The 11,594-nt window shown below is 45.5% G+C and overlaps 1 protein-coding gene across 1 annotated transcript; it reads right to left on the minus strand.

Moving 5' to 3' along the window:
• Positions 1-4,945: 4,945 nt before the first annotated feature.
• LOC124535398 (translation initiation factor IF-2-like) lies at positions 4,946-6,528 on the minus strand. Its single transcript, XM_047111607.1, has 3 exons — positions 5,425-6,528; positions 5,081-5,373; positions 4,946-4,979 (listed from the first exon to the last, which is right to left on the minus strand). Exons 1-3 carry the CDS (start codon positions 6,526-6,528, stop codon positions 4,946-4,948), a joined length of 1,431 nt encoding a protein of 476 aa, XP_046967563.1.
• Between the last annotated feature and the right edge of the window lie 5,066 nt (positions 6,529-11,594).

Raw genomic sequence — 11,594 nt, forward strand, 5'->3', positions numbered from 1 at the left:
AAGATTACAACTGAGTCATTTATCGTGTATTCGAGGAAAACAAATGCAAAACATATTTGACCTTGAATACCATATTAAGATTGTTGATGAGGCATGAATAAATATTGACGACGTGTTCATTATATACATACTATTAGTAGTATATACAAAGAGTTACTAATGAAGCTCTTATCGATAGCGTTGTTAGCAGAGGGACCTAAATATTTATTTCAATACTGCATCATGACAAATGACGATTCAAAAGGACTTTCATAAGTCTACTTAAATTAGGAATACTCTAGTTGTGATTACCGGATTACCTATATTATCGAAGTTCTTTACATAGCTTACAGTAAAGAGGTCAGGCGACCTTTTCTCTTTTTTATTATATACGGTTTTAACCATTATTTTGAAAAAAAAAAAATATTTTTAAATAACAATTTTAAATCTTGTCATTTATTTATTGTTAAACATTGTCGAAAAAGACAATGAACTTAATTAACATTTCCTGTCAATCATCTTTCCAACTGTTGTTGACCCGGCACCTTTATTAATCCTTGTACGATGTCACCATTTCACTCGCTCAAGATTTATACAGTAACTAGTCTTATTTCATATTTTTATATATTTAAGCATTTAATGTTATTAATTCTTAGATTAAATGCAAAACATAATGAAAAATAAAATTATATTCAAATGTTTCATAGACGTCAGAAGCATAACTTCTTGTATCCACGCGGCATTATTAATATAGTGCCGTTGGCGACAGACGGTCAGCTCACGGCTCGAGCTACCGAAGCCGCAGTAGATGGATAGTCTTCGTAAAATGGTCGTTTATTATTTACGGTTATTTAAATGAAAACGTTTTGCATAAATATAAGGTCAATGAACTCATTGGTTGTATTTATAAATGTTAATAGAAAACAATCATCCTACCTGCAGTCGTGAGATGTCAAAATATCATCATCGTTTTAATTACGGGCTCTATTTCTAATGAATTAAAGATACTGCTTAAATAATTAATTTTAGTTACTATTTTTTGGTCAAATTTGCATTAGAGAACACACTATTTATTGATTATTTATCTACGAAGTACTTTCTTACAAAGAACTGGTTTGGGAGTTATTTTATTTATTTCTATACCTATAACAATAGTAACTTAATCTGGCAACATTTTAAGAAAAGGTAATACTTATTCCTCGACATATTTACCTCTTTTTTTTTTTTTTTTTTTTTTTTTTTCTCGCTGGAAAAACGCTTTACGCGCTTCCCCCACGTGATGGAAAGTGGGGGGGTGTGTGGGACTCCCCGGAGCCCTGAACGCCGAGTACGCCCAAGCACACCGGGTTTACCCACTAAAAAACCAGCGGTACCCTCTCCGTCTTTCGGCGGACGCCACGGGATCGCTTACGCATGCTACCGTGACGCCCTGACGGTCGGCCCGTCTATACGGGCCTCCAACAGCTAGGGGGGATTCCCAGGGTACTGGGACCCCCCCTGGTCCCTACGGCGCCTATTGAGGCGGAGGGAGAAGGTGCGCGTAGCGCCTTTTCCTTCTCCCCGGTCGTCTTCTGCGGAGCGAGTCAGCGGCGGCATTCTTTTCCCGCTCCCGCTCCGCTGCTTCCTTCTGCGACATGACACTTTCGCAGAAGGAGCGCATCTCCGACCAGCACATCTCGCTACCGAGCATGGCGTTGATAACGCTCGACAGCGAGAGGTCTCCGCCCATACTTGCCGTAAGGGTGTGCCTCTGGGGCCCCCACGCAGCACACTCGTACAGGGTGTGGTACGCCGTGTCCACTGGCGCACCACACTCGTGGCAGGAGGGTGACTCCTCCCGCCGCGCTATCCCGTGCAGGTACTTACCGAAGCACCCGTGTCCGGTAAGTACCTGCGTCATTCTGTACGACAGTGTGCCGTGCTTCCTCTTGACCCAGCGACTCAAGTGGGGACGAATCGCCTCCACTGTCGCTAGGCCCGCCGAGGGAGACCCCAGATCCTCCTGCCATCGGGCGATCAGGGCTTGCTGGGCTAAAGCCCTGATCCGCCCGACCTCCGCCGACCCCGGACGGTCGCCGCGGTCCCTCGCCTCGACCCGGAACCGGTACACTTCCGCGAGCACCTCCGCCTGGAGCTCCCAGGGCGGATCACCCGCGAGAAGTGTCGCCGCTGTCCACGACACCGTACGGTACCCTCTGATGCCTCTCACCGCTATGACCCTCTGCGGCTTTCGCAGCAGGGCCCGATTTTTAGCGGTGAGGGCGTCTATCCAGATCGGGGCACCGTACAGCGCCATCGACCTCACTACGCCGGAATAAAGACGCCGGCATAGCGACCCCGGCCCCCCCACATTCGGAAGGAGGCGACCAAGAGCGGCGGCGGCATTGATGAGCCTCGGGCCGAGATGAACAAAATGCTGCCCGAAGCTCCATCGTCCGTCCAGGATCAGGCCCAGATACTTCATCTGGGCCTGCACTTTGATCACCGTCCCGTGGACGGTGATACTCGCCCCTCGTGGGGGTCCTTTCCGTGGACCGTGGAAGAGGAGGGCCTCTGTTTTGGATATGGAGACCCTCAAGCCCAGCATTCCCATGCGGTCCACGGTGAGAGCCGTTCCGACTTCGGCAAGGCGAGCCGCCTCCCGGAAGTCCCGTCCAATCGCCGTGACGAGAGTGTCGTCAGCATAACACAACACCCCCATCCCGGGAAGGACGGGAGCCCGCAGGAGCCAGTCGAAACCGACGTTCCACAGAATTGGGCCGAGGACCGACCCCTGTGGAACGCCGCAACCCACTCGATGCCGAACGATCCTCCCATCGACCCCCGCCCAGAGGACCTCCCTGTCCTGGAGGTACGCCTCCAGCAGTCTCCTCAGATAGGTCGGCACCCCATGGTATCGGAGTGCCTCCCGTATCGTCTCGAAAGGGAGACTATTGAAGGCGTTCGCCACGTCAAGCGACACAGCCAGGACGACCTGCCCCCGGGCCACCGCTTCCGTCGTCCGAGTCTTCAGGGCGTTCAGGGCGTCGACCGTCGACCGGCCCGCCCTGAATCCGTACTGCGCCTCCGAGAGACCCGGACCGACCTCCTCGAGGTGCTGAACGAGACGGGCTGCAAGGACCTTCTCGAAGAGTTTTCCCGTCTCGTTCAGCAGCACAATTGGCCTGTATGCCGAAGGGGAATCCAACGGCCGACCTTCCTTCAGCAACAGGACCAATTTCCCTTCTTTCCAAGGCTTCGGAAACTGCCCGCTGCACAGACATTCGTCGAACAGCTCCCGAAGCCTTGCACCTAGGTATTCCAGGGTATCGCACAGAATACGCCCTGGAACCCCGTCCGGACCCGGCGCCGTCTTCCTGGCCCTCAAGCGGCCGAGGGCCATCTCCATCTCCCGCTCCGTAATCAGTGGTGGAACCACTGCGTCTTCGGTCACGGAGCGGGGGGCCATCTGCGGAGGGACGTGCTCGCCTGGATGGGGGAAGAGTTCCCCAACCAGGCGAAGGAGGAGTTCCGGCGGCATCGTCTCGGTGACGGGGGCGCCTTGGGTGCGGAACTTCCCGCGTACACCGCGGTACGGGCGCCCCCACGGGTCTCGATTGAGACCCGCCAGAAGCTCCTCCCTGGCCTTCTCCTTGGCCTTGCGTATCGCCAGCTGCAGCTCTTTTTTCAACTGGCGATAAGCGTTCAGCAACTGTCCCTCCAGATCCCTGTCAAGGCCGTTGCGTCTTCGACAGCGGACGTAGGCCCTCCGTGCCCGACAGCACGTCGCCCGAAGGTCGGCGATTTCGGGCGACCACCAGTATACATGCCGGCGCGGAACTCTGCGCCGGGTCCGAGGCATGGCCGCATCGCAGACTTCCTTGAGTGAACTGCGCATGCGGCCTGCCAGCTCCTCTGCGCTGGCGCCCTCCCTCCTCCCTGCGGAACCCCACCGCTGCACGATTGCGGCCTCCTTGACCAGCTCTCGATCGACCTGGCCGAGAGACCACCTCGGCAGCGTGGTCGGCACCCTCTGCGGTTCCGCCGGCCTGCGAGAGGTGGAGATCTCAAATCGGATGTACCGGTGATCTGATAGAGTCTCCACCTCCTCCTCCACTCTCCAATCAACCACTCTGCGTGCTACGACAGGAGTGGCGAACGAAACGTCCACCACGGAACCCCCGTTATGGCGAACGCAGGTGTGAACCTGTCCCCTGTTGAGAAGGGACAGGTTGGAGAGCAGGGCCCACACCTGGACGGCCCTCCCTCGCGGATTCGTGACAGGGTTACCCCAGGCACGCGACTTCGCGTTTAAGTCGCCAAGAACCATTATCGGTTTCGGTGACTGCCTGGCCACCGCAGCTCTGACCAAGCCGAGATAGATCTCGAACTCAGCCAGGCTGCGGTTAGGGGAGAAGTACGTCCCGACGACGACGTACTCTCCCCACCCCACGACTACGTAGCCCGAACCCCTTTCGATGAGTGAGAGGGGGGGGCCCGTACCGCTCCTCGTGAGGACCGCCACGGTGTCGTCCAAGTCCCCCAGCCAGTGAGGTAGGGGAGGGACGAAGTAAGGTTCACAGGCCACCGCCAGGTCTACCTGCCACTCCGCCATGGACTGCAGTAGAAGATCCTGAGCCCCGGCGCAGTGGTTGACATTCGTCTGAAGGAAGCTGAAGTCTGCGCTCATGTCGACATTGCAGCTTCCTCCTCAGCCTGGCGTCGTCCGACGTTATTGGTAGTCTGGGTAGCGAGGACCACCTTACCTTTCGTGATGGGGGGGCTACATTCTTTCGACCCCATCACGTGCCCGGAGGGCTTGCCGGCGTCTGCGCACACTACGCAGCGCAGCTTCCCGGTACATGCAGACGATTTGTGTCCATCAACGCCGCACCGGTAGCAAAGGCTTCCTCGTTCCGCACTGAATGGGCAGAGCATCCTTGTATGGCCTAGACCCATGCACTTGTAGCAGCGCAGAGGGCGCTGCTCAAGCACATACACTCTGGCCGAGCTCCACCCAACTAAAAGACGACCAGTGTCAGCCAGCTTTTTTGCCGCAGTTATTGGACAGGACACGAAGACCATACCCATATAACCGGGTCCTCGAGAAATCTCCCCACACCTTACCGTTTCAGCGGGGCAACTCCCCTCGCGAACGACTGCGGCAATAATTTTATCTTTAGTGACGGAGTCGTCTAACCCCGTCACCTTGATGTCCACCTTTCTTATGGGGCGAGCAACGTTGGCCACTCCATCCAGCACCTTACGGAGCTTGTCGGCTAGTTTCTCTGCCTGTTCCATCTGAGCTTTCGGCAGCTCCAACACTCTGGCCCCCGTCGCTGAGCGTCGAACTTTGAGCCCACCATTGATCCCAAGGTCTTGGAGTTTCACGCTCTGCTCAGCGCGCTCCAAGACCTGAGCATACGTGATGCCTTTCTGCTCCGCTTCCGGCTGCAGCGTTAATACCACTGCAGCTGTACGAGGCGCGGACAGCTTAGGCTTAGATGCTTGTCCTGCCTTAGGCACCGTAGGCGCAACTGTGGTGGTTGCAACAGTCGGAAGGGAAGCCTGCTTTCCCTTCTTTCCCTTTTTAACCACAGTGGACCAGGACACCTCCTGGACCATCTGCGGCGGAATTATCACCGACGTAGGCTGGACGCCTGAGGGACCAGCAATAGATGCCGTCGGAACAGCAGGTGGCGCCCGTTTTGACGCGGGTGCAGCTTTCGGCGGTGGAGCAGGCTGGACAGCCTGCGTGTAGGGCGTAGCAATCTGCTGCGCCACCTCCCGCCTCTTATCCGCAGCTAACGGAGGGCGATGTATTTTTGCGGGAGGCAACCGTTCCTCTAGTACGGCAAAGCGTGCGTTGATCATATCGCCGACCGAAGAAATTATGGAGGCTTTAAATCTCTCCATTTGAGCATCCTGTGCCGAGCCGGAAGCATCACTTGCCCCTGCCACCTTGGTCCGCATTTCCGCAAACTCGCGGCGGTGAGCCTTTACCTCGGCCTTGAGGCTGTCCACCTCTTTGCGCAGGCGGCCATTATCGGCGCGGAGCTTTCGCGTCTCCTCGGCTTCTGTCCGAGCTGCTAAGGCGTCTACAATGCCCTGTAGTGCAGCCGCCGACTCCTTCAGCCTCTTTGCAAAGCCTCCTTTTAAATTGGTGGACTTTTGGGCCACCTCCAAAATTAGGGCTGCGCTTCGGCCAGCTTGTGCCCGGAGTTCCTCTGCTCCCATCTTCGTGGGATCTTCGGTGTGTACATCCGAGGATGAGGATTCCTCGGAGTCCACGACAACCTGTGGAGCGTCCTTTCGAAACGCCCGACTACGCAGGGACCGCTCGAAAGCCTCCTCTCTGGCCTCGCTGGCCTTGGCTTTCAGCTCAGCCTTTGCCCGAGCGAGGCCACTACCCCGTCCTTTCGCGGTTTTGCCGCGAATCGCAGGCTTGCTCTTCGCAGCCAACCTCATCTCCGTCTCCGTGTCAGAGTCGGAGTTAAAAATAGCAAGGCCCCCATAAGGCCGTTTTCTACCAACCAGGGCGTCGGACGACAACTCAGTGTCGACGTCCATCGCCGAAAACGAAAAACATCAATCAACAAAACAATAAAAACAAACGAAAATATTTATATATAATAATAAATATTAAACTATAACAAATTAAGATCTAAAAAGATCTATTCCACAACAACAAAAAACCAATCCTTAAACAAAACAAGTGTCCGATAAACAAAGCCAATAGTGCAGATGTTACGCGTCAGAGATAACGAAAACCGGTTTAGCAAGCAGGTGTCGTTTAAAATCATCAATCGTAATATCTTATCGCAATATTCAACACAACCTCAGTCGACGACGTCCGAACGTTGAATCGACATATTTACCTCTAGTTAAAGTAAACCAATCACAAGCATAACTTTAAGGAGCTGAAATATGGTTAACGCTAAGGTAATGTTTCCGTATAAACTATATTATTTCCCATCACCATAGAAAAGTAGAATAGGGTTGGCCTGTTGTTCAAGCCCAATGGTATACTGATCATTTAGCAACATGAATGTCGTGGATTCTATTCTGACCTCTGATATCTTTGACCTCTCATATTTTCTCAAACAATGCTATATTATATATAAATTATAAGCAATTAAATATAAACTAAATTAACAACTGGTAGCGTTTTTCTTTTGTTTTAAAATATATCAAACTAAGGTAGTCTCTTAGCTTAAAAAAAATTTTTTTCAAGTGACATAGGTAAGAAGCGAACTAAGTTGATAGTTACAAATGACATTGTATATTTCATTTCATCGCACCTTCCTTCAGTGGTTTGACATTTAATAAGTGTTATTGTGCGTAATAAACATTTGCAAATGTCGCTAATAAGCACCGTCATTTATTTTATTGTCGACGCAACAGTATTAATTTTAGAGTCGTAGTCTTAAAACGTTCCATTGAATAATGATCGGTGGAATAAAGATATAAATTTGTACGAGCGGACGTTACGAGAATGTAAAATCGGTTTAAACTTTCATGACGAGAAATGTTTAACTACTGCATTGTCACCACATTTATGCTAACTCTATGGCATTTACTTGGAAGTACAAAGCGTTTATACGTCGTAATGAAGATATTTCAAAACAGTCTTCTCCTCTCGTTCGAAGTACAAAGAGGGGTGTCTATTTATCACGGATTTATGTTAAAGGTTCGAAGAGCATTGTATTTGAAACAGATCAGACGGTGTAAATGTCGTAATAAATTCGCGGTCTCGCGTGTTTGCTCTTGAGTGCATTTAGCTGGATGTTATTCCAGACATCGCCACGTCACCCGCTTTGATCTCATCCCGACTTTTTGCCGAGCACTTGTTTAATGTGACGACAAATAACTCAAACAGGAACGCGACTTTTTTTGATTTTATCAGACATCGTACAACGTGTTTTAGCGTTTTAAATGTGTATGTACTTCATCATTAGTGAGATCATCTGACGATTGCAGGATGCTTAAAAGAGATATGGAATTCTTTTACGGGCCATTTTAACACTTTTATTTTTACTCTTACTCGTATTTCCATAACACGAGATAATACTTTCAGATCTTGCTGTGTGTTAAATGAAATGAATATAAGCAATCTTTAAACACGATTATTGTGAAACTTAATACGTCTCTTGTGTATGGATATGCGATAGCAACTCGAATATTCTTTTGATAATCTTCACCTGGAAGTTATGTATGTTTTCCATTACGATTTCAACACTTATTATAATCAATAATATACTTTACAAACCGTCATCAAAGTATTCAATCAATATAAAAGTATCGAATAATGTTTGTTGTTAGAATGAGAGTTGGTATCATACATAATTTTTTTTATATAATATGAGCCTACTTGAATAAAGAAAAAAAAAACATTTTATAGAGCTTTATTTATATACTAAAGTTATTAATTGTAGTCCAAAATATGTTGTGTTATTTTATTTTAATGTAATAGAGAAACAAACGAGGCAGCTTTTGTTTTTCGAGATACCAAAAGATTAAAAGCGTTATTGCTGTTACTTATAAAGTTTCACGTAATTACATTAAACAGAAGTAGTTAATCATCATATCACTGCACTCGCAATATAGGAATAATTGAGTCAAACAGGCTCGTCAGCTACGCCGAACGAATCATATCATCCAATTCCCAGTTGCCAAGAGATATAATCAACCTGAACTCTTATTACTATAATTATAAAGATTATAATCCTCTGTTAACAAATATCAGTATGTGTGGTCATCCATACAAGCGAATTGATATTTCCTCTTTCCGTCGAATATATAGTTAATTGCATTTCCGGGGGTCTGTCATTGTTTGTGAGACGATAGCTGAACGTTGATGCATTAGCGTTGAATTGTATCAAATTACAACAGAATTCGATATTTAAATTTTATTAAATTAAATTTATCTAAGTTAAACGGAAGCTTAGTTAACAAAAGAACCTCTATCACCAGTGACTTGCGATTATTTTTAAGATATTATTAAAAAATGAACTTTGTGAATGATTTTTTTTTAATTTTTAGATTAATCATTTGTTTTATACTTTCGCTAGTGATTTGGGTGAAATGATTGTTTTAAAAATGTATTCTTAGTATAAATAGGTCATGTCACTGACAATCAATAAAAATGCTACTGGGATAAGATATTATTTCGTTCGTTCGTATTTGATAAGAAGGTTTGGTAGTTCACGATTCTCCAAGATGTGTTTGTCAAAGTCACCGTAAAAATGTAAGGATCGCTTGTTTATAATCTAGGTAGATTGTAAACTGTTCGGTAAATGTGAACAGAGCATACAATTTACAACAACCATAAAATTCCGATAGTATGCAATATTTTAAAGCAACTTATATTAAAAGATTACAGTTAGTCTATTTATAATTTAACTCGTTATGTAAACCATATGTGCCGCCAGTTTACAATCTGACTAGATTTATGCAGCCTGTAAATTTACCACTGCTAGGCTGAGGTCTCCTCACCCTTTTGAGGAGAAGGTTTCGGAATGGAAGATGTTTTCCTTCACCGTCGAGCACGAGATAAATTATAAATACAAATTAAGCACATGATTATTCCATGGTGCTTGCCTGGGTTTGAACCCGCAATCATCGGTTAAGATGCACTCGTTCTAACCACCACTGAGTCATCTCGCTTCACATTATAAACTAACATACATTTAATTGCTCGGTAAATAATATACATGTATCAGAACTTATTTTAATGAAACAATTATCAATTATAACTTACAAATTGTCACATATGTCTATTGATTAATTTCTCTTTGTACATAAAATATAACTTCTACGAAATGATTTCCCTTTGTGACTCAAGTGAGTAAGGTAACAATTACTTAAACGAAATTATGGGTAAAATGGAATGAGAAACGTATATCCTTTACGCATAATACTTTACGTATAAAAGGAACAGTGTAATAACAGGGTTCAGTGACATTGAGTGACGTACTTAATCTTTTTGCTTGACAGCGTGACACGAGGAAGCCTTTGTTTTTTCCTGCGAAGAGAGGCTTTCTATGCCTCTGCGTATTCAGTAGTCACACCGACGCAGTCATCGCACTGTGAACTGTGAATACGGTTGAGACTTGAGACAGGTAGCTGACTCCAAGACACTTAGAACACAGCATTACATAGTTGTCGAAGTTTCTTGTATTTTAAAATTAGAATATTTTCATTATAAACAAATAAGATTTAATGACGATTGTGTGTCGTAAAATATTCATAACATTAAGATTTCTGTTCAGGTTGTCAAGACAATAGCCTGGACTAAAAGCGGGTAAACCTGCAACGCGAAACCTATACCCTTTTCAAACTAATACAGGAGAAAAGCTAAATAGATAACATATTACACCAAATTGACGCAATGTTACTGATCTGATTAATCTATGCTATTCGCTATGGATTTGCCAAATTGACGTTTTGATAGTCGGCGAAATCGTATCGGAATTTTGAAAGTAAAATTGAAGTGGATATAAGTATTATATAATAGTATGAATATGAGACAACATCACATACATTACTCTGATCCCAATGTAAGTAGCTAAAGCACTTGTGTTATGGAAAATCAGAAGTACTGACGGTACCACAAACATCTAGACCCAAGACAACATAGAAAAGCAATGGTAATCTTTATCGACTCGTCCGGGAATCGAACCCGGGACCTCGGAGTGGCGTACCCATGAAACCCGGTGTACACACCACTTGACCACAGAGGTCGTCAAAATTGCAGTGTTGTATTATAAATAAATATAAATTAATCATAAAATAAGTACACGATATAGCTGAGTTATTTGCAAATCATATGAAATACGTGAGGTGAAAGGTGTGTTTATCTTTATTCTTACTTCGATTGGAATAGGCTATATACATATATATATATATATTAAACTTGCACGTCTTGCTAAACGAAACGCGGTGCATCTTTTGGTGTAAGTTTTATGTAGTATTTTCAGTTAGTCATTATCAAAAAATCATCTCATAAATTAGGTATTAATATTATTCCAAGTATATAAGTGACCTGTCAATATAATGTCATCTGGACTGCAGCTTTCTCTCCATTTCAGTAAATAGTAGCTATGCTGCTCAAATGCAGATTAGTTGGACGTACGTCGCATATTTCCAACCAACAGACGCAGATATCCTCACATTGTTTTAATTTATCATGGAACACTAGATGAGGTATAAATACAAATTAAGCATATGGAAAATAGTGTTCAACCAATTTTGAACCCACAGTCATCGTTTAAGGTTCATACTATGTTCCAACCACTAAGTATAGTAATTTCGTCATATTCCAAATAAGACTTGTTTTAATAAGTAGAAAGCAAACATTTGATCTCATTCTAAGTCGACCTAGATTCCTACTATCTGGTACAAGAGCCCTGAAAGAAAACTGGAGCATTTTACATCTGACATTCCAGTCAGATATTAAAGTGCAGGGCTTTTAGTTTTTTTGATCACTTTTGTTCGCCCCGTATTGTTGACAACGTTGAAATGGAACGAGTTTTAAAAACTTCTAAATATAATAATAAAATAATAATTTTTTTAAGATTATTTTACATGTTCTTAAGTTTAAAAAAAAACAAAACAAATAAAAACAGTTTGTCTAA

The sequence above is a fragment of the Vanessa cardui genome, chromosome 14 (genome assembly GCF_905220365.1).
Source record: "Vanessa cardui chromosome 14, ilVanCard2.1, whole genome shotgun sequence".
NCBI lineage: Eukaryota > Metazoa > Arthropoda > Insecta > Lepidoptera > Nymphalidae > Vanessa > Vanessa cardui.

Excerpts from the sequence above, each read along its gene's own strand:
- LOC124535398 (XM_047111607.1), bottom strand. The coding sequence starts at position 6,528 with ATGGACGTCGACACTGAGTTGTCGTCCGACGCCCTGGTTGGTAGAAAA. Across the intron at positions 5,374-5,424 it reads CGCCTCGTACAGCTGCAGTG|GTCTTGGAGCGCGCTGAGCA; the intron begins GTATTAACGCTG and ends ACGTATGCTCAG. Across the intron at positions 4,980-5,080 it reads TGCCCCGCTGAAACGGTAAG|TTGGGTGGAGCTCGGCCAGA; the intron begins GTGTGGGGAGAT and ends GTCGTCTTTTAG.